General features: G+C 49.8%; 1 protein-coding gene across 5 annotated transcripts; it reads left to right on the top strand.

Moving 5' to 3' along the window:
- The first annotated feature begins 416 nt into the window (after nucleotides 1-416).
- On the top strand, nucleotides 417-20,271 carry LOC144481718 (transmembrane protein 272-like). Of its 5 annotated transcripts, none has more exons than XM_078200864.1 (5): nucleotides 417-757; nucleotides 8,856-8,965; nucleotides 15,140-15,190; nucleotides 18,033-18,236; nucleotides 19,805-20,258. In XM_078200864.1, exons 2-5 carry the CDS (start codon nucleotides 8,890-8,892, stop codon nucleotides 19,999-20,001), a joined length of 528 nt encoding a protein of 175 aa, XP_078056990.1. In that variant the 5' UTR covers nucleotides 417-757; nucleotides 8,856-8,889; the 3' UTR covers nucleotides 20,002-20,258. The 5 variants fall into 5 exon arrangements, with proteins under 5 accessions (XP_078056990.1, XP_078056989.1, XP_078056991.1 ...); XM_078200863.1 differs by having other exon boundaries at nucleotides 437-757; nucleotides 8,862-8,965; XM_078200865.1 differs by lacking the exon at nucleotides 417-757 and adding an exon at nucleotides 1,252-1,273 and having other exon boundaries at nucleotides 8,862-8,965.
- Nucleotides 20,272-20,974: the final 703 nt, after the last annotated feature.

The raw sequence follows: 20,974 nt of genomic DNA, 5'->3' as shown, positions 1-20,974 counted from the left end.
TCTTTTGTTTTTGACATTCGAAAACACATATTTTGCTCAATAGAAGGAATGTGTGTTCTCACTCAAATGGTTGAGTGGTTGTTAAGCAACCAACTATAAAGCCAATGTTAAACATGAACATGGGCACAGTTTTATGATCCTCATTTCATTGTCCATTGCTAGTGGAGTTTCCCCTGTGTCCGAGCAGTAAAAATAGGACGCTGAATCGGTTAACCCATAAAGCTAAAGGGTTCCAGGTTCAAGAATAACCACGGTAATTGGTTAAATCTGAATTCTGAAATAAATCTCCACGGCAGATGGAGGAATTTGAATTTTGCGACTCATTGTAAATTTAATCGGTTGCATTTTATCTTGCTTCACCCAGAAGATGTTATCTTCCAGAAGTTTCGACGTCTCTCTTTGGAGGGGCGGGGCGGGGGGGTGGGGGAGGGTGGTGGGAGGAGGAAGAATAATGTGGAACTGCCACGGTTCGCTGTTTCGAAATCGTATTGACCCATCTCCGAGAAACCACTTCTGGAGCTGACAAATCCACGCGCCGTTTGCTTCGGCCATCGGATGTGCCCGAAGGAGGAACAACTGGGTGGAAGTGTCCTGGGGCTGTCGCTCAGTTCCTTTTCCCTTTTTAACCGGTTCCTTCGGACCCACTAATCACTCTTCCCCCCCTCCCCCCCCGCCCAGAGAAGCAAAGGAGAAAACTCTAGCTGTTGGTCTCTTCGAGTCGCCGTTCCGTCGGACTTTCCCCGGTTGCTTGTTGCAGGTAAGTTCTCTCGCCTCTCGCGTGCCAACCGGACCACAACAAGAGGGGAAGTTGTGTTTGTTAAGCTTACCCGACGCTCACTAGAAACTCAGAAGTAGGAACCCATGATGTAATCACATGATCTGAATGACTGTTGCAACAGTTAAGCAAAGATACAGGGAGCAGTAGTCGGCTATGTGGCCCATCGAGTCTGCTCTGCCATTCAATGAGATCATGGCTCTTACAACCTTTTAAAAGTATTTATAGATTCAGAGTGTTGTACCTGTTAATTCTCAGATACTTTCAACCAGTTTACTTACTCCAAGGTTTTACCCCGGTGCCCTTATTTGCAAGGTGGACAAAGGACAAACACAAGTAAAGGTTCAACAAGTTTATTAATAATAACACTATTAACCCTTAAATTACCAACATAAAACAAGAGGATACCCCAGCAGATTCACGTATACTACCCGTAAAGATGGCTTGGTTGAACTGCAGGTCCGATTCTCTGAGTCCCTCTGGCCCGTCGTCACGAAGGTGAGTCTCGATGGCAGCTTCTTCCTTCTCTGGTCAGTCTTCCGAATGGTCACAACTGCCTCCCTCGTCGAGTCTTCGCTGCCGTGTGCCTCTGAGTGTGTCCCTTTATCCCCCAGCCTGCTTGCCTTTCCAGAAACTTCTCTGGCTTCCGGCCAATGAGGTCCCAGGAGGGGGTTCCGATACCCAGTGGGTTTCTTGATGTCTGCCTGACAGGACACCAGGGTCCGCCCCCCAGGTGTCCATCTCCATGTTGTTGAACTTGTTATCAGATAAGGTATCTACAGGATCTCTTGGTGACAGAAAGTCTGGCCCGATCTGGGCTTCTAACAATAGGCCGAAGCATTTCAATGAGGTGCCATGATCTCCTGCTAAGTCTCAAGTAGAGTGTCACGATGGGTGGTTGATGGGTCAGGCCCAGACATGTTTGTGTATTATACAATTGGCCTGCCTGAGGTTTGACTGTGTTTGATTTTAATATGCCCAATTCTTTAATTTAGGATATCCAATTTTATCAGCCTTAAAACCAGGCCCTGTTTATATCACCACAAGAGGTTGGAATTTTACCGGCATGACTCCCCAATTCCAGGTCGGGCGAAGCTCGCGGAACAGCATTCTCCATTGGCCACGGGTGGGATCTGATGAACCTCAGGCGGGCGTGTCGGTAAAATTTCGGCCATCGAGTCATGGAGGTTTACAGCAGGGAAACAGGCCCTTCGGCCCAACTTGTCCATGCCACCCCTTTGTTTAAACCACTAAGCTAGTCCCAATTGCCCGCGCTTGGCCCACATCCCTCTCACCCATGTAACTGTCTAAATGCTTTTTAAAAGACAAAATTGTCCCCGCCTCTACTACTACCTCTGGCAGCTTGTTCCAGACACTCACCACCCTCTGTGTGAAAAAATTGCCCCTCTGGACACTTTTGTATCTCTCCCCTCACACCTTAAACATATGCCCTCTAGTTTTAGACTCCCCTACCTTTGACTATCTAGCTAATCTGTGCCCCTCATTATCTTAGAGACCTCTATAAGATCACCCCTCAGCCTCCTACGCTTCAGGGAAAAAAGTCCCAGTCTATCCAGCCTCTCCTTATAAGTCAAACCATCAAGTCCCGGCAGCATCCTAGTAAATCTTTTCTGCACTCTTTCTAGTTTAGAAACAGAAAACTACAGCACAAAACAGGCCCTTCGGCCCCACAAGTTGTGCCGAACATATCCCTACCTTTTAGGCCTACCTCTAACCCTCCATCCTATTAAGTCCCATGTACTCATCCAGGAGTCTCTTAAAAGACCCTATTGAGTTTTCCTCCACCACCACTGACGGCAGCCGATTCCACTCGCCCACCACCCTCTGTGTGAAAAACTTCCCCCTCACATTTCCCCTGTACCCACCCCCCAGCACCTTAAACCTGTGTCCTCTCGTAGCAGCCATTTCCACCCTGGGAAAAAGCCTCTGGGAGTCCACCCGATCTATGCCTCTCAACATCTTATACACCTCTATTAGGTCTCCTCTCATCCTACGTCTCTCCAAGGAGAAAAGACCGAGCTCCCTCAGCCTATCCTCATAAGGCATGCCACTCAATCCAGGCAACATCCTTGTAAATCTCCTCTGCACCCTTTCAATCTTTTCCACACCCTTCCTGTAATGAGGCGACCAGAACTGAGCACAGTACTCCAAGTGGGGTCTGACGAGGGTCTTATATAGTTTAATAATATCCTTTCTGTAATAGGGTGACCAGAACTGTCGGCAGTATTCCAAGTGGATTTGGAGCAGTACTTGAAACATCATCACAGTCAAGGATATGGGACAAGTGCAGGAAAATGGGATTCGCGCGCTAGTAGTGGTAGTTATTGTCAGTGCAGACTCGATGGGCTGAAGGGCCTGTTCTGCACTGTCTGACTCTGTGACTGATTTGATGTGATAATCCTCGACTCCACTTATCCCATAACCCTCAATTCCCTTACTGATTAAAAATCTGTCTATCTCAGCCTTTGACAAAGTTAATGACCCAGCCCTCTGGGATAAGAATTCCACAGATTCACTAACATTTAGTTATTAGTGTCACAAGTAGGCTAACATTAACATTGCATCGAAGTTACCGTGAAACTCCCCCTAGTCGCCACACTTTGGCACCTGTTCGTCTTTCGGACTGTGGGAGGAAACCGGAGCACCCGGAGGAAACCCATGCAGACACGGGGAGAACGTGCAGACTCCACACAGACCGTGACCCAAGCCGGGAATCGAACCCGGGTCCCTGGCGCTGTGAGGCAGCAGTGCCAACCACTGTGCCACCGTGCTGCCCCTCTGAGAGAAGAAATCCTTCCTCATCTCTATCTTAAATGGGCAACTCCCTCACTCTGAGGTATAACTCTCCCACAAGGGGAAACAACCTCTCAGCATCTACCCTGTCAATTTACCCTGTACCCTGTCATCTACCCTTTGATTTGATTTATTATTGTCACATGTATTGGGATGCAGTGAAAAGTATTGTTTCTTGCGTGCTATACAGACAAAGCATACTGTTCATAGAGTACATAGGGGAGAAGGATTTGATTTATTATTGTCACATGTACTGGGATACAGTGAAAAGTATTGTTCCTTGCGCGCGATACAGACAAAGCATACCGTTCATAGAGTACATAGGGGAGAAGGATTTGATTTATATACAGACGTGCTATACAGACAAAACATACTGTTCATAGAGAAGGAAATGAGAGAGTGCAGAATGTAGTGTCACAGTTATAGCTCGGGTGTAGATAAAGATCAACTTAGTGCGAGGTAGGTCCATTCAAAAGTCTGACGGCAGCAGGGAAGAAGCTGCTCTTGAGTCGGTTGGTACGTGACCTCAGACTTTTGTATCTTTTTCCTGACGGAAGAAGGTGGAAGAGAGAATGTCCGGGGTGCGTGGGGTCCTTAATTATGCTGGCTGCTTTGCCGAGGCAGTGGGAAGTGTAGACGGAGTCAATGGATGGGAGGCTGGTTTGCGTGATGGATTGGGCTACACTCACCTTTCATAGTTCCTTGCGGTCTTGGGCAGAGCAGGAGCCATACCAAGCTGTGATACACCCAGAAAGGATGCTTTCTATGGTGCATCTGTAAAAGTTGGTGAGAGACGTAGCTGACATGCCAAATTTCCTTAGTCTTCTGAGAAAGTAGAGGCGTTGGTGGGGCTTTCTTAACTATAGTGTCGGTGTGGGGGGACCAGGACAGGTTGTTGGTGATCTGGTCACCTAAAGACTTGAAGCTCTCGGCCCTTTCTACTTCGTCCCCGTTGATGTAGACAGGGGCGTGTTCTCCTTTACGCTTCCTGAAGTCGATGACAATCTCCTTCATTTTGTTGACATTGAGGGAGAGATTATTGTCGCTGCACCGGTTCACCAGATTCTCCATCTCTTTCCTGTACCCTGTCTCGTCCACCCTGAGACTGTAAATTCCCGTTCGAGGTCAACTTCTCCGTCCCGCCCGTGACGATTCCCACGTGGAGAGGGTATCTATCCCCGATATATTTAAGGTCGCCTCTCAATCTTCTAAACTCCAATGAGTACAGGCCCAACCTACTCAACCTCTCATTCAATCCCTACAGTGCAGCAGGAGGCCATTTGGTCCATCGAGCCTGCAGCGACAACAATCCCACCCAGGCCCTATCCCCGTAACCCTACTAATTCTCCTGACACTAAGGGGGCAATTTAGAATGGCCAATCCACCCAGCCTGCACTCTCCTCATATTTGAATCATCGATAGTCATGGGTGAGGTGCCTGAAGATTGGAGAGTGGCAAATGTTGTGCCTTTGTCTAAAAAGGGCTGCAGGGAAAAGCCTGGGAATTACAGGCCAGTGAGCCTCACATCTGTGGTGGGTAAATTGTTGGAAGGTATTCTGAGAGACAGGATCTACAGGCATTTAGAGATGCAAGGACTGATTAGGGACAGTCAGCATGGCTTTGTGAGTGGATAATCATGTCTCACAAATTTAATTGAGTTTTTTGAAGGGGTAACCAAGAAGGTAGATGAGGGCAGTGCAGTTGATGTTGTCTACAGTTCTGGTCACCCTATTATAGAAAGGATATTATTAAATGTGCAGATTATGTGGATTGGCCATGCTAAATTGCCCCTTAGTGTCCAAAGATGTGCGGGTTAGGTGGATTGGCCATGCTAAATGTGTCAGGGGGACGGGCTGGGGTAAATGCATGGGGCTGTGGGGGTAGGGCCTGTGGGATTGTGGTCGGTGCAGACTCGATGGGCCGAATGGCCTCCTTCAGCACTGCAGGGATTCTATGATCCTATGAAAGACTCCAGACCGAATGCTGGAAGGTGGGATCAGGCTGAGTGGCTCGTTTCTTGGTTAGTACAGACACGAGGGGCCCAATGGCCTCTCTCTGTGCTGTAAGCCTTCTGTGATAATTCTATGAATCAGCCATTAATGGAAGAGGAGGATCATGTATTACTCCGAAAGGACCATAAGAAATAGGATCAGTTCCTCGGGTCTGCTCCACCATTCCTCGTGCCAACTTTCCTGCCCTTTCCCCCCTAACCCTCGATTCCCTTGCTGACCATAAATCTATCCATCTCAGCCTTCGATATATACAAAGGATGGAATTTTCCGGCCATTCACCCGCTGCCGTTGTAAGCGAGAATTTGGCGCTCAGCGAAATCTCCGTTCACTGCAGTGGCGCCAGAGAATCCCGCTGGCGTGACTGGCCGGAAAGTTCCGGCCAAGGACTCTGTTCCCCCACAGCTTCTCTGTGGCAAGGAGTTCCAAAGACTAACAGCCTCCTGAGAGAAGAAATTCCTCCTCATCTCAGTCTTACATTGGTGCCCCTTTATTCTGAGACTACGCCCTCTGGTCCTAGACCCTCCCGTGAGGGGAAACATCCTCTCAGCATTTACCCTGTCGGGCCCCTTAAGAATCCTCCCTGTTTCAATGAGATCACCTCTCATTCTTCTAAACTCCAATGAGTCGAGTCCCAACCTGTTTAACCTTTGCTCATACGGCAATCCCTCCAATCCCTCCTTACCAGGGATCATCCCAGTGAACCTTCTCTGAACTGCCTCCAACGAAGTAACATCTTCCCTTAAATAAAGGGACCAAAACTACTCTCAGTGCTCCAGATGTGGGTCTCATAGAGTCATCGAGTCATCGAGATTTACAGCATGGAAACAGGCCCTTCGGCCCAACTTGTCCATGCCACCCCTTTTTTTAAACCCCGAAGCTGGTCCCAATTGCCCGCATTTGGCCCATATCCCTGTATACCCATCGTACCCATGTAACTGTCTAAATGCTTTTTAAAAGAGAATTGTACTCGCCTCTACTACGACCTCTGGCAGCTCGTTCCAGACACTCGCCACCCTCTGTGTGAAAAAAATGCCCCTCTGGACACTTTTGTATCTCTCCCTTCCACCTCACAGCGCCAGGGACCCCGGTTCAATTCCCGGCCTTGGGTCACTGTCTGTGTGGAATCTGCATATTCTCCACATGTCTGCATGGGTTTCCTCCGGGTGCTCCGGTTTCCTCCCACAGTCCAAAGATGTGCAGGTTAGGGCGGATTGGTCATGCTAAATTGCCCCTTAGTGTCCAAAGATGTGTAGGTTAGGGGGATTGGCCATGCTAAATTATCCCTTAGTGTCCAAAGATGTGCGGGTTAGGTGGATTGGCCATGCTAAATGTGTCAGGGGGACTAGCTGGGGTAAATACATGGGGCTGTGGGGGTAGGGCCTGGGTAGGATTGTGGTCGGTGCAGACTCAATGGGCTGAATGGCCTCCTTCTGAACTGTAGGGATTCTATGATCCTATGAAAGACTCCAGACCGAATGCTGGAAGGTGGGATCAGGCTGAATGGCTCGTTTCTTGGTTAGTACAGACATGAGGGGTCCAATGGCCTCTCTGAGTGCTGTAAGCCTTCTGTGATAATTCTATGAATCAGCCATTAATGGAAGAGGAGGTTCATGTATTACTCCGAAAGGACCATAAGAAATAGGATCAGCCCCTCTTAAACCTATGGCCTCTAGTTTTAGACTCCCCTACCTTTGGGAAAAGATATTGACTATCTAGCTGATCTATGCCCTTCATCATTTTATAGACCTCTATAAGATCACCCCTCAGCCTCCTACGCTCCAGAGAAAAAAGTCCCAGTCTATCCAGCCTCTCCTTATAACTCAAACCATCAAGTCCCGGTAGCATCCTAGTAAATCTTTTCTGCACTCTTTCTAGTTTAATAATATCCTTTCTATAATAGGGTGACCAGAACTGTACACAGTATTCCAAGCGTGGCCTTACCAATGTCTTGTACAACTTCAACAAGATGTCCCAACTCCTGTATTCAATGTTCTGACCAATGATTCAATGTTCTGACCTGTCTCACCAGTGCCTTGTACAGTTGCGGCAAGACTTCTCAACTCTTACACCCCAAACCCCCTTGAAATGAGGGCCAACGTTTCATTAGCCCTCTTGATTACCTACTGTACTTGTGTACTAACTTTCCGGGTGGGATTTTCCAGCCGCGCTCGCCTCAAGGCCGGAAAATCCCACCCGAGGTCAACGGGGCCTTTGCGTGATCTGTGTCCCGCTCGCTGGCGGGCGGGGATGGGAAGTTCCACCCTCTGTGTTTCGTGCACAGGTAATTCCAAGTCCCTTTGTGTTGCAGCTTTCCGCAATCTCCGTTTAAATAATAATTCTTTTGTTTCCCCCTTCCAAAATGAACAGCTTCGCTCATTCCCACATTACACTTAATTTGCCCACTCAGGTCCCCTCTCAGTTATCTCTTTGTAAACTGTCTGTATCCCTCTCGCAACTTGTCCTTCCAACTATTTGTGTGCCGTCTGCAAAAGCGGCGCCTTTGTCACTGTCTAAGTCTCTGTGGCTTCCTGTGAGAAACAGCAAGGTCCCCTGGTTGGATGGGAGGCTGTGCGTGCAGGATGTCAGATGCTGAGCGATTACTGCTGCAAAGTGGGTAAACCACCAGCGCTTCAACTGTCCCCGGCAATGTTAAACATGCACGTTATTAGCTCGTCTGAGGGAGTTCTGAACAAGAGCCAAGAGGACACGAAGCGTCAACTCTGCTCTCTCTCCTGACAGATGCTGCTGAGTTTCTCCAGCATCCTAGAATCGTAGAATCCCTGCAGTGCAGAAGGAGGCCATTCGGCCCATCGAGCCTGCACCGACCACAATCCCACCCAGGCCCCATTCCCCGCAACCCCCAATATTAACTCTGCTAATCCCCCTGACACTAAGGGTCAATTTAGCACGGCCAATCCACCTAACCCGCACATCTTTCGGACAGTGGGAGGAAACCGGAGCACCCGGAGGAAACCCACGCAGACACGGGGGGGAGAAAGTGCAGACTCCGCACAGACAGTGACCCAAGGCCGGGAATCGAACCCGGTTCCCTGGCGCTGTGAGGCGGCAGCGCTAACCCACTGTGCCACCATAATAGTGTTGGTAACCTGAACATAGTGGCTGCTCGACGCCTGGTCCACATTGGTCCAAGCAAGACGACCAAAAAGGCAAGAGTCTTGACTGTGACTGAGTTTGTTGGATGAAAGTGAGATGGATGATTGTTTCCTGTATAATATGTGTACACCCCTCCCTAGTCGTAGGTGCAGTGGATAGGAAGTGACTGTGGACATGGACACCGAGAATGACTTCTACACTCCGCTCATCCGGACGTTTCAAGAACCATCATCCTTCTCAGCTGCAGCAGGTACTATTTAAGCATTCATATGGCCCACTGAACTTATTTTGAGACAATATATTCAACAGACAAATATCCTCACAGTAAAAAGCAACAGCCGTGTTGGACGTGGGCCAAATGACAGACTCTCATCTTCGTGCGTGCTGCTATTTCAGCTTTTTTGAAAAAGCTTTTTTAACTATGAACCAGAAATGCTCTTAAAAACTGTGATGATGATGGCGACACGGTGGTTAGCACTGCTGCCTCACAGCACCAGGGACTCAGGTTCGATTCTTTTTTTATCCATTCGTGGGACATGGGCGTCTCTGGCTGGTCCAGCATTTATTGCCCATCCCTAGTTGCCCTTGGAGGGCAGTTGAGAGTCAACCACATTGGCTGTGGCTCTGGAGTCACATGTAGGCCAGACCGGGGTAAGGACGGCAGATTTCCTTCCCCAAAGGTCATTAGTGAATCAGATGGATTTTTCCGACAACGGGTCATCAGTTTAGATTCTTCATTCCAGATATTTTTTTATTATTGAATTCAAATTCCACCATCTGCCGTGGCGGGATTCGAACCCGGATCCCCCAGAACGTTAGCTGGAGTTTCTGGATTAATAGTCCAGCGATAATGCCACCAGGCCATCACCCTCCCCTTAATTCCGGCTTTGGGTGACTGTGCGGAGTCTGCACGTTCTCCCCCCGTGTCTGCGAGAGTTTCCTCCCGAAAGCTGTGCTGGTTAGGGTGCATTGGCCGTGCTAAATTCTCCCTCAGTGTTACCTGAACAGGCGTCGGAGTGTGGCGACTAGGGGGATTTTCACAGTAACCTCATTGCAGTGTTAATGTGAGCCGACTTGTGACACTAATAAATAAAAATAAACACCTTACGCTCACCCTAATGCCAAGATAAAATGTAAAACTTAGGGTCTACGCTAACATCATAAAACACCTTGGTGTTTCTGGCCTGGGTCTCGAACACCCGTGATTGTACAGGAGGGTATTGAGGACATCGGCCTGGTATAGAATCACAGGATACCACAGCGCAGAAGAGGCCCGTCGGCCCATCGAGTCTGCACCGATGCATGTAAGGCCCTGACCTACCCACCTTATCCCACTTGCCAGCACTTGGCCCTTGGCCTTGAGTGTTGTGACGTGCCAAGTACTCAGCCAGGTACTTTTTAAAGGATGTGACGCATTCCCGCCTCCAACCCACTCCCAGGCAGCGCATTCCAGACCCTCACCACCCTCTGGGTAAAAAGAGTTTGACCTCAAATCCCCCCCTCAACCTCCTACCCCTCACTTCTAACTTGTGTCCCCTCGTAACTGACCCTTCAGCTAAGGCGGCACCCTCGGAGCTTTGTATTTCCGGCTAGTTTGCTCTTGGCCCACACTCAACTTTGGTGTGGCAGCTCTTCCAAACGCCTCCCTAAAAATAACCGGCGTGGCTGCATGATTTCACTGGCAAATTTGAAGCGGTGACATGTTTCTGCACTCAAGTGGAATGGAGGGCGAGTGTGGAGGGTGGGAGGAAGTCCCTCCCCTGTTCCTACCCTCCCGAGGGTGAGGGGGCGGGGGTTGGGGCGGGGAGCTTGGGTCCTGAACAGACCCTCTCCTATTCACAGGTCCGCTTACGTGGCGTCGGGCTCATCAGAGCCCCGTCCGGCCAAGTTATTTTTCCCTCTCGGGCCAGGCTATCGTGTTTAACTCCATGGAGAGGGAAACAGTTTTCCGAGGTCAGTTAAAACGCTCTTTGCCTCCTGCTCTTCCCCCCCCCCCCCCCACTGTTCGCCCCCACCCCGCTTCCCCCCCAGTTCGCCTGAAAATTACGGCTTATCGCAGCACGACCAGTGACTGGATGAGCCAGAACCACTCTGCAATTTAAGTTGCTTGTTAAACAAGGCTTTGGCCACATCGATCACCCCCGATCACTGGCAATCAGATAAATCAGAGATCAAATGTGGGACACGTCTTGAAATGAAGTCTAAAAGAAAGAATAAATGCCAAGTACCTGTTTGGAACTGTAACTACAGCCTGGCAAAAGAACCTCTATCAGCACTTGTCCCTGCCTTTTCTCTGTTTTTGCAGTTGAGATTAGCTGGTCTGAGTTCAAGTTATTTATTTAGAGGGGGGAAGAATATGCCCTTGGACGCAATCCAGCCTTCTACGCCTATAAATACTGAGAAGAACTGTGTATTTATAAACTCGTCAAAAAGCTGGCACCACTCGTGAGGGCAGCTACGTAAACTGTTAAGGGATGGGGTGAGTGAGGGGTCGGTTGTGAGGGGGTGTGGGGCGGAGCAGTGGGAGCAGATGGGTGAAGGGGAAATGCATTTACGTTTAGAAATAGGGTGGCACAGTGGGTTAGCGCCCACTGTCCAAGGGACCCGGGTTCGATTCCCAGCCCCCTCCCTCCCCCCCCCCCCACTCTCCAAAGATGTGCGGGTCAGATGGATTGGCCATGCTAAATTGACTCCAGTGTCAGGGAGATTAGCAGGGTGACTATTGGGGTTACGGGAAGAGGGCCTGGGTGGGATTGTGGTCCGTGTAGACTCGACGGGCCGAATGGCCTCCTTCTGCACTGCAGGGATTCGATGAGTCTATGTAGGTTAGGTGGATTGGCCATGCTAAATTGCCCCTTAGCATCCAAAGATGTGTAGGTTAGGTGGATTGGCCATGCTAAATTGCCCCTTAGTGTCCAAAGATGTGCGGGTTAGGTGGATTGGCCATGCTAAATTGCCCCTTAGTGTCCAAAGGTGTGCGGGTTAGGTGGATTGGCCATGCTTAATTGCCCCTTAGTGTCCAAAGATGTGCAGGTTAGGTGGATTGGCCATGCTAAATTGTCCCTTAGTGTCCAAAGATGGTGTAGGTTAGGTGGATTGGCCATGCTTAATTGCCCCTTAGTGTCCAAAGATGTGTAGGTTAGGAGGATTGGCCATGCTAAATTGCCCCTTTGTGTCCAAAGATGTGCAGGTTAGGTGGATTGGCCATGCTAAATTGCCCCTTAGTGTCCAAAGATGTGTAGGTTAGGTGGATTGGTCATGCTAAATTGCCCCTTAGTGTCCAAAGATGGTGTAGGTTAGGGGGATTGGCCATGCTTAATTGTCCCTTCGTGTCCAAAGATGTGTAGGTTAGGAGGATTGGCCGTGCTAAATTGCCCCTTAGTGTCCAAAGATGTGCGGGTTAGGGGGATTGGCCATGCTAAATTGCCCCTTAGTGTCCAAAGATGTGCAGGTTAGGTGGATTGGCCATGCTAAATTGCCCCTTAGTGTCCAAAGATGTGCAGGTTAGGTGGATTGGCCATGCTAAATTGCCCCTTAGTGTCCAAAGATGTGCAGGTTAGGGGGATCGGCCATGCTAAATCGCCAATGTAGTACTTCAGCCAAACTCCAGTTTCCTGTCGCCAACGCCCTTTATTGTTCACCACAGAAATGGCCGCCCGCGCTTGAGGTTTACAGTCAGGCAGTCTTCACCTCGGGACTTGCAGCAAGTGTCTGGGTCGGGTATCAGGTTTTTAAAATCCCCCCCCCCTGCTGGCCGCCTCCCTCTGAGCCAGCCTCCACTTGCTCAATAGGGCAGTTCATACCCCACAATGCCCATGGGGGGATCTATGGGGGATTTTCACAGTAACTTCACTGCAGAGTTAATGTCAGCCTCCTGGTGTCACTAATAAATAAAAACTTTACTGGTGAACCCGCCCCCCCCTTTCCTCCCCCCCAGGCCTTCCTGACCATCATAACAGTTTGTATCCACTTGAGTTTCGAAGAGTAAGGGACAATTTGATCAAAATCTTTAAGTTTTAAAGTTTATTTATTAGTGTCGCAAGTCGGCTTACTTTAACACTGCCATGAAGTTACTGTGAAAATCCCCTCCTCGCCACACCCTGGCGCCTGTTCGGATACATAGAATCCCTACAGTGCAGAGGGAGGCCACTCGGCCCATTGAGTCTTTACCGACCACAATCCCACCCAGCCCCTATCCCCATAACCCCATGCATTTACCCTAGCTAGTCCCCCTGTCACTAAGGGGCAATTTAGCATGGCCAATCTCCCTAACCCGCACATCGTTGGAGTGTGGGAGGAAACCGGAGCACCTGGAGGAAACCCACGCAGACACGGGGAGAATGTGCAAACTCCACACAGACAGTGACCCGAGGCTGGAATTGAACCCAGGTCCCTGGTGCCGTGAGGCAGCAGTGCTAACCCACTGTGCCGCCCTATAGAGATAGGGCCTGGGTGGGACTGTTGTCGGTGCAGACTCGATGGGCCGAATGGCCTCTGTCTGTACTATGATTCTATGACTTTGCACCGACCACAATCCCACCCAGACCCTATCCCCATAACTCCTTGTATTTACCTTAGCTAGTCCCCCTGACACTAAGGGGCAATTTTAGCACGGCCAATCCACCTAACCCGCACATCTTTGGACTGTGGGAGGAAACCGGAGCACCCGGAGGAAACCCACGCAGACACGGGGAGAACGTGCAGACTCCACACAGACAGTGACTCCAAGCCGGGAATCGAACCTGGGTACCTGGTTCTGTGAGGCAGCAGTGCCAGGCCTACTCCTGATTTGTCTGTTCATGTGTAACTTCAGCCTCTTCCATTTTGGATATTTTCGAGGATTGGAAAATGGTGCGAGTCAGATAACTGAGGGGCAAACACAACGAAAACGGGCGGAATGGCAGCACGGTGGCACAGTGGGTTAGCACTGCTGCCTCACAGCGCCAAGGACCCGGGTTCAATTCCCGGCTTGGGGTCACTGTCTGTGCGGAGTCTGCACGTTCTCCCCGTGTCTGCGTGGGTTTCCTCCGGGTGCTCCGGCTTCCTCCCACAGTCTGAAAGATGTGTGGGGTTAAGGGGATAGGGCCTGGGTGGGATTGTGGTCGGTGCAGACTCGATGGGACAAATGGCCACCTTCTGTACCGAAGGGTTTCTATGAAGCCCATACATTTTCCCTAGCATGACTCGATGGGCCGACTGGCCTCCTTCTGCACTGTAGGATTCTATGGGCCCGATTTTACCATGGCGTTGCGCCCTTTATCGGGCGCAGAAACTTGATAAAGCCGGGTGTGGGGTGAGTAGCGCGATCCGCCCCCGCCTGCGCGCCGGTTCCCCCTTTACCAAGGCCCGAAAATGGCCGCCATCGGGACCGCACCCGAAATGGGCGCGACGGCCATTTAAATGCATTGGCATGCATTTAAACTGACTTAATGGGCTGCACGCCCGACCTTACCGGCACTTCCCCCTTTTACCACTGCGTTCGCCCATCCGGAATCGGCGCAAAATGGACACGCTCCATAGAAGTCTGGTTTGGGCGCTCCAGTTAGTAAGGGTTAGTGAAGAGGTAAGTGCCGAGCGTCTATGGGCTCTCTGCTTGAGGATGATGGGGGGGGTGGGGGGAGGTAGTTGGGTCCGACGGCTCTCTGCTTGAGGTTGGTGGGGGGGTGGGGGTTGGGGGGGGGGGGGGGGGGGAGGGGGGGGGGCTGGGGGATAGATGGGTCCGACGGCTCTCTGCTTGAGATCACTGGGAGGGCAGTGAAAGAGGGGGTTTGCTGCCACTCTGATCAGTGGGGGGGTTAGGGAGGTCAGTTGCCACTCTGCCTGTGATCAGTCGGGGGGGGGAGTAGGGGCCCATGATTGGTCTGGGTGGCGTGGAGGGGGGGGGTTGGGGAGATAAGAAACTGATAAGTAATGTTGAGGGAGTGGGGCGATGTCTGTGGGGGGCCAGGGGGAGGCATTATCCGGCCCGGGAGTGATGTGGCAGGGGAGTGACATTCTATCGTTTGTTTTCTGCGCAGTTGGAGGCGCCGATCGGGGCTGCAGGATTTCGGGCGCGTTAAGTCCCGTCCACAGGCTTGTGCAGCGAGATTCGGAATCGCTGCTGTTTTTTTCAGGCAGAATGCGTGTGGGGGCCTCCTGAGAACGGGTCTAAAAGCCGGATCTGAAACACTCCCAGTTTCAAGTCCGCCCAGGGCTTCGTAGAAATCATAGAAACCCTACAGCACGGAAAGAGGCCATTCGGCCCATCAAGTCTGCACCGACCACAATCCCACCCAGGCCCTACCCCCATATCCCTACTTAGAATCAAAACGGTAACATAGGGCCCTACGACTAGATTCAATGAAAAGCCTACTGAACTGTATTGTTCTGGAACAGAATACATTCAAACGTAGCATGTTAAATTTTTCTTTCAATTCCTTTTCAGTGTGCATGAAAATTGTGACGTTTATCTTGGGAATTGCCTGCATCACTATTGGTGAGATTTTTATTGAAAAGGATATTGGGTGTCTCCAGTTGGAAGCTGCCCAGCGAGATCCTGCTTTGCCATTTGCTTTGGCCAATGCTGATGCTTCCCATGTTGGTTGGGGGAGTTGGAACATGATCTGGCTTCGGTTTTTTGTTTGCTGTGGGGTGACGTAACATTCTGTGTTCAGCTCCGACGCGAGCCGCAACGTTTTGCCCAAAGCTTGGCCGCTTTATTATTGCATTGTTTCCCTTCTTTTCTGAGTGGCCAAGTGGAAGAAGCCCCAGTAACTTCCTCATTCTGTACAATTAAGGAGTCATCTGATCCGACGGTTCACAAAGGCTGAGGAATCCGTCAAACTATTTACACGAGAGAATCCAGAAGCGGGAGGGGGGGGCGACCTCAAGTCAAAGACCTCAGTCAAAGTTCAAGGAAGTTGTTTCTCAAGTACTGGCCGAAACTTGGAACCTTTTCCCTCCTTTAATTTAGAATCCACACAGTGCAGAAAGAGGCCATTCGGCCCATCGAGCCTGCATCCACAATAATCCCACCCAGGCCCGATCCCCGTACATTTACCCTGCGAATCCCCCTGACACTAAGGGGCAATTTAGCATGGCCAATCCGCCTAACCTGCACTTCTTTGGACACTAAGGGGCAATTTAGCATGGCCAATCCATCTAACCTGCACATCTTTGGACACTAAGCGGCAATTTAGCATGGCCAATCCACCTAACCTGCACATCTTTGAACTCTAAAGGGCAATTTAGCATGGCCAATCCACCTAACCTGCACATCTTTGAACTCTAAAGGGCAATTTAGCATGGCCAATCCACCTAACCTGCACATCTTTGGATACTAAGGGTCAATTTAACATGGCCAATCCCCCTAACCTACACATCTTTGGACACTAAGGGGCAATTTAGCATGGCCAATCCACCTAACCTGCACATCTTTGGACACTAAGGGTCAATTTAACATGGCCAATCCCCCTAACCTACACATCTTTGGACACTAAGGGGCAATTTAGCATGGCCAATCCACCTAACCTGCACATCTTTGGACACTAAGGGGCAATTTAGCATGGCCAATGCAACTAACCTACACATCGTTGGACACGAAGGGGCAATTTAGCATGGCCAATCCACCTAACCTGCACATCTTTGGACACTAAGGGGCAATTTAGCATGGCCAATCCCCCTAACCTGTACATCTTTGGACACTAAGGGGCAATTTAGCATGGCCAATCCATCTAACCTGCACATCTTTGGACACTAAGGGGCAATTTAGCATGGCCAATGCAACTAACCTACACATTGTTGGACACTAAGGGGCAATTTAGCATGGCCAATCCACCTAACCTGTACATCTTTGGACGCTAAGGGGCAATTTAGCATGGCCAATCCACCTAACCTGCACATCTTTGGACACTAAGGGGCAATTTAGCATGGCCAATCCACCTAACCTGCACATCTTTGGACACTAAGGGGCAATTTAGCATGGCCAATCCACCTAACCTGCACATCTTTGGACACTAAGGGGCAATTTAGCATGGCCAATACACCTAACCTGCACATCTTTGGACACTAAGGTACAATTTAGCACGGCCAATACACCTAACCAGCACATCTTTCGGACTGCGGGAGGAAACCGGAGAACCCGGAGGAAACCCACGCAGACACGGGGAAGAATGTGCAAACTCCATGCGGACAGTCACCCGAGGCCGGAATTGAACCTGGCTCCCTGGAGGCAGCAGTGCTAACCATTGCGCCGCCTTGCCACCCCACTGTCCCAAACGTGCATTCTGGGATTATGGAATCTTGGGGTTTCCAGCTTTCGGTTAGGGTAGGGAAATTCAGCAATATGACAGACATGATTTGCGGGGGGGGGGGGGGGGGGGGGTAGAACATAAGAACATAAGAAATAGGAGCAGGAGTAGGCCATCTAGCCCCTCGAGCCTGCCCCGCCATTCAACAAGATCATGGCTGATCTGAAGTGGATCAGTTCCACTTACCCACCTGATCCCTATAACGCCTAATTCCCTTACCGATCAGGAATCCACCTATAGGTGATTTAAACATATTCAACGAGGTAGCCTCCACCACTTCAGTGGGCAGAGAATTCCAGAGATTCACCACCCTCTGAGAGAAGAAGTTCCTCCTCAACTCTGTCCTAAACTGACCCCCCTTTATTTTGAGGCTGTCCCCTCTAGTTCTAGCTTCCTTTCTAAGTGGAAAGAATCTCTCCACCTCTACCCTATCCAGCCCCTTCATTATCTTATAGCTCTCTATAAGATCCCCCCTCAGCCTTCTAAATTTCAACGAGTACAAACCCAATCTGCTCAGTCTCTCCTCATAATCAACACCCCTCATCTCTGGTCTCAACCTAGTGAACCTTCTCTGCACTCCCTCCAAGGCCAATATATCCTTCCGCAAATAAGGGGACCAATACTGCACACAGTATTCCAGCTGCGGCCTCACCAATGCCCTGTACAGATGCAGCAAGACACCTCTGCTTTTATATTCTGTCCCCCTTGCGATATAGGCCAACATCCCATTTGCCTTCTTGATCACCTGTTGCACCTGCAGACTGCGTTTTTGCGTCTCATGCACAAGGACCCCCAGGTCCCTTTGCACAGCAGCATGTTGTAATTTTTTTTTCCAATTTAGATAATAATCCAATTTGCTATTATTTCCTCCAAAGTGAATAACCTCGCATTTGTAGAAGGGAGATTACTGGCAAGCTGACCCCTGATCCTACGACTGCTGAAATGATTCCAGTATGTGTGAAACATGCCTAGCTTGTGCAAGTGTCTTTTGCTAACATTTCTCCCTGTTTCCCCCTCTCCTGTTTACAGGCACTATCTATTTGAACTCTTGCACCAAGCAATATTTGATCCCAATTTATCTAATTGTTGCTGGAAGCTCTACAATCTTTTTCCTGATGATATCACTGGTCCCATGCCCTCCAGATGAGGAAAGTGATCATTTCAACCGACGTAAAATTGGCCGGGTTTGCGAAAGACTGGAATCGCTGTTCTCCATCATGTGGTTCATAGCAGGTAACATTTTCTTTTCCCTGTCTGATGAAACTTGCGCTGTAGTTGGCAGAGATCTGCCTGAGGGCAAGGTCCTCCTCTCATTTTGTCACACCTTGTGCATTCCTCTTCAGTTGGTCGTAAGAGCCTCCCCATGTCCACTGGCCATGACCAACACAAGGGACAGAACAGGGCGGCACGGTGGCACAGTAGTTGGCACTGCTGCCTCATAGAGCCAGGGACCGGGTTTGATTCCCAGCTCGGGTCACTGTCTGTGAGGACTCTGCACGTTCTCCCCCATGTGGGTTTCCTCCGGGTGCTCCGGTTTCCTCCCACAGTCCGAAAGACTGGTTAGGGTGCATTGGCCGTGCTAAATTCTCCCTCAGTGTTACCCGAACAGGCGCCAGAGTGTGGCAATTTTCACAGCAACTTCATTGCAGTGTTAATGTATTGTGACACTAATAAACAAACTTTAAACTTTAGGGGGAGGCGATGGCCTAGTGGTATTGTCACTAGACCATTAATCCAAAACTCAGCTAATGTTCTGGGGATCTGGGTTCGAATCCCGCCACGGCAGATGGTGGAATTTGAATTCGATAAAAAATATTTGGAATTAAGAATCTACTGATGACAATGAAACCATTGTTGATTGTCATAAAAACCCATCTAGTTCACTATCTGCTGTCCTTACCTGGTCTGACCAACATGTGACTGCAGAACCATGGAAATGTGGTTGACTCTCGGCTGTCATTGGACAACTAAGGATGGACAATAAATGCTGGCCAGCCAGCGACGCCCATGTCCCACGAATGAATTAAAAAAATTGCCCCCCCTGAGAAGATGATAGTGAGCCGCCTTCTTGAACCCGCTGCATTCCCTGTGGTGTAGGTACACCTACAGTGCGGTGAGGGAGGGAGTTCCAGGATTTTGACCCAGCCATAGTGAAGGAACGGCCGATATATTTCCAAGTCAGGATGGTGGGTGGCTCGGAGGGGAACCTCCAGGTGGTAGTGTTCCCCATGTCTCTGCTGCCCTTGTCCTTCTGGATGGTAGCGGTTGTGGGTTTGGAAGGTGCTGTCTAAGGAGCCTTGGTGCAGTGCATCTTGTAGATGGTACACACGGCTGCATCGGTGCTGGAGGGAGTGAATGTTTGTGGATGGGGTGCCAATCAAACGGGGCTGCTTTGTCCTGGATGGTGTCGAGCTTCTTGAATGTTGTTGGAGCCGCACTCATCCAGGCAAGTGGGGAGTATTCCATCACACTCCTGACTTGTGTCCTTGTAGATAGTGGACAGGCTTTAGGGGAGTCGAGGGGTGGGATTTTATGGCCTTGTTCGTCCCGAAACCGTAAAACCCCGCCCGAGATCAATGGACCTTCCCATTGTCCGCCCCTCGCCCGCTCTGGTTCCCATGGTGGGTGGGACAGGGTGGGTAGAATTCCGGCCATGAGAGGAGTTACTCACTGCAGAATTCCCAGCCTCTGACCTGCTCCTGTAGACGGTGGGTGCTGTGAGTTGGCTCCTGAAGGAAGCTGGAGGAAATCGAACCTTTTATGGGTACAAACATCAAATGTCGTTTTCTCTTCATTCCTAGGGAGCATCTGGATCTACAGCATCTATGAGCCGAACTACATTGACAAAGCATCTCCCGATTTCTGCCAAAAGACCTTGTACCTTTTTGCCTTCTGGACCACCACTGCCATTTATGTCATCCTTGCGTTAATGCTACTTGTGGGATTTTGTGCATGTGTTTTGGGTGGAACCTTGTGGATCAGACGAAGAGATGGCTAAGAGCCCAAGTGAAGAAATCCCTCGTCTCCTCTTAATATGAGAAATTTGCGCCAACCCATTACCAAATATGCCTGACTTTTGTGGATGAAGTAGTTTGGTTATATCTAGTTAACGGTGCATATTTTGGATAGATTTTTAAAAAAAGAAATCTGTAAAAGGTACCTTTGTCGTTTATCTGCACAACTTCATCCTACATTTATGGAATTAGACTGCACTGTATCTGTATGCAATTCTGGAACCAGTAAACTATTTTTGAAAAAAAAACCTTTTAGATATGCCTGTGTAATATTTCTCATCAGTATCTTCATAACTGACTCCAGTCCCCTCCTTTCATAGGATCGTAGAATCCCTACAGTGCAGAAAGAGGCCATTCAGCCCATCAGGTCTGTACTGACTCACCGACAGAGCATCTTAGCCAGGCCCTAACTCCATTACCCCACATATTTACGCCGCTAATCCTCCTAACTGAGGCATCTTTGGACACTGAGGGGCAATTTAGCATGGCCAACCCACATAACCTGCACATCTTTGGAGTGTGGGAGGAAAGGTAAAAGGCTGTGGTAAATGTGTAGATTATGTGGATTGCCCCTTAATGTCCAAAGATGTGTAGGTTAGGTGGATTGGCCATGCTAAATTGCCCCTTAGCGTCCAATGATGTGCAGGTTCGGTGGATTGGCCATGCTAAGTTGCACCTTAGTGTCCAAAAATGTGTAGGTTAGGTGGATTGGCCATGCTAAATTGCCCCTTAGTGTTCAAAGATGTGCAGGTTCGGTGGATTGGCCATGCTAAATTGCACCTTAGTGTCCAAAAATGTGTAGGTTAGGTGGATTGGCCATGCTAAATTGCACCTTAGTGTCCAAAGATGTGTAGGTTAGATGGATTGGCCATGCTAAATTGCCCCTTAGTGTCCAAAGATGTGCAGGTTCGGTGGATTGGCCATGCTAAATTGCCCCTTAGTGTCCAAAGATGTGCA

Source organism: Mustelus asterias, chromosome 31 (genome assembly GCF_964213995.1).
Source record: "Mustelus asterias chromosome 31, sMusAst1.hap1.1, whole genome shotgun sequence".
In the NCBI taxonomy this organism is placed as follows: Eukaryota; Metazoa; Chordata; class Chondrichthyes; order Carcharhiniformes; family Triakidae; genus Mustelus; species Mustelus asterias.
The sequence above is the reverse complement of the archived record's forward strand: the minus strand, read 5'-3'. Positions and strand labels throughout refer to the sequence as shown.

Bases quoted from the DNA above. Each gene is read 5' to 3' on its own strand.
- LOC144481718 (XM_078200864.1), top strand. From the start codon at position 8,890: ATGGACACCGAGAATGACTTCTACACTCCGCTCATCCGGACGTTTCAA. The intron at 8,966-15,139 runs GTACTATTTAAG...ATTCCTTTTCAG, and splicing joins ATCCTTCTCAGCTGCAGCAG to TGTGCATGAAAATTGTGACG. The intron at 15,191-18,032 runs GTGAGATTTTTA...TCCTGTTTACAG, and splicing joins AATTGCCTGCATCACTATTG to GCACTATCTATTTGAACTCT.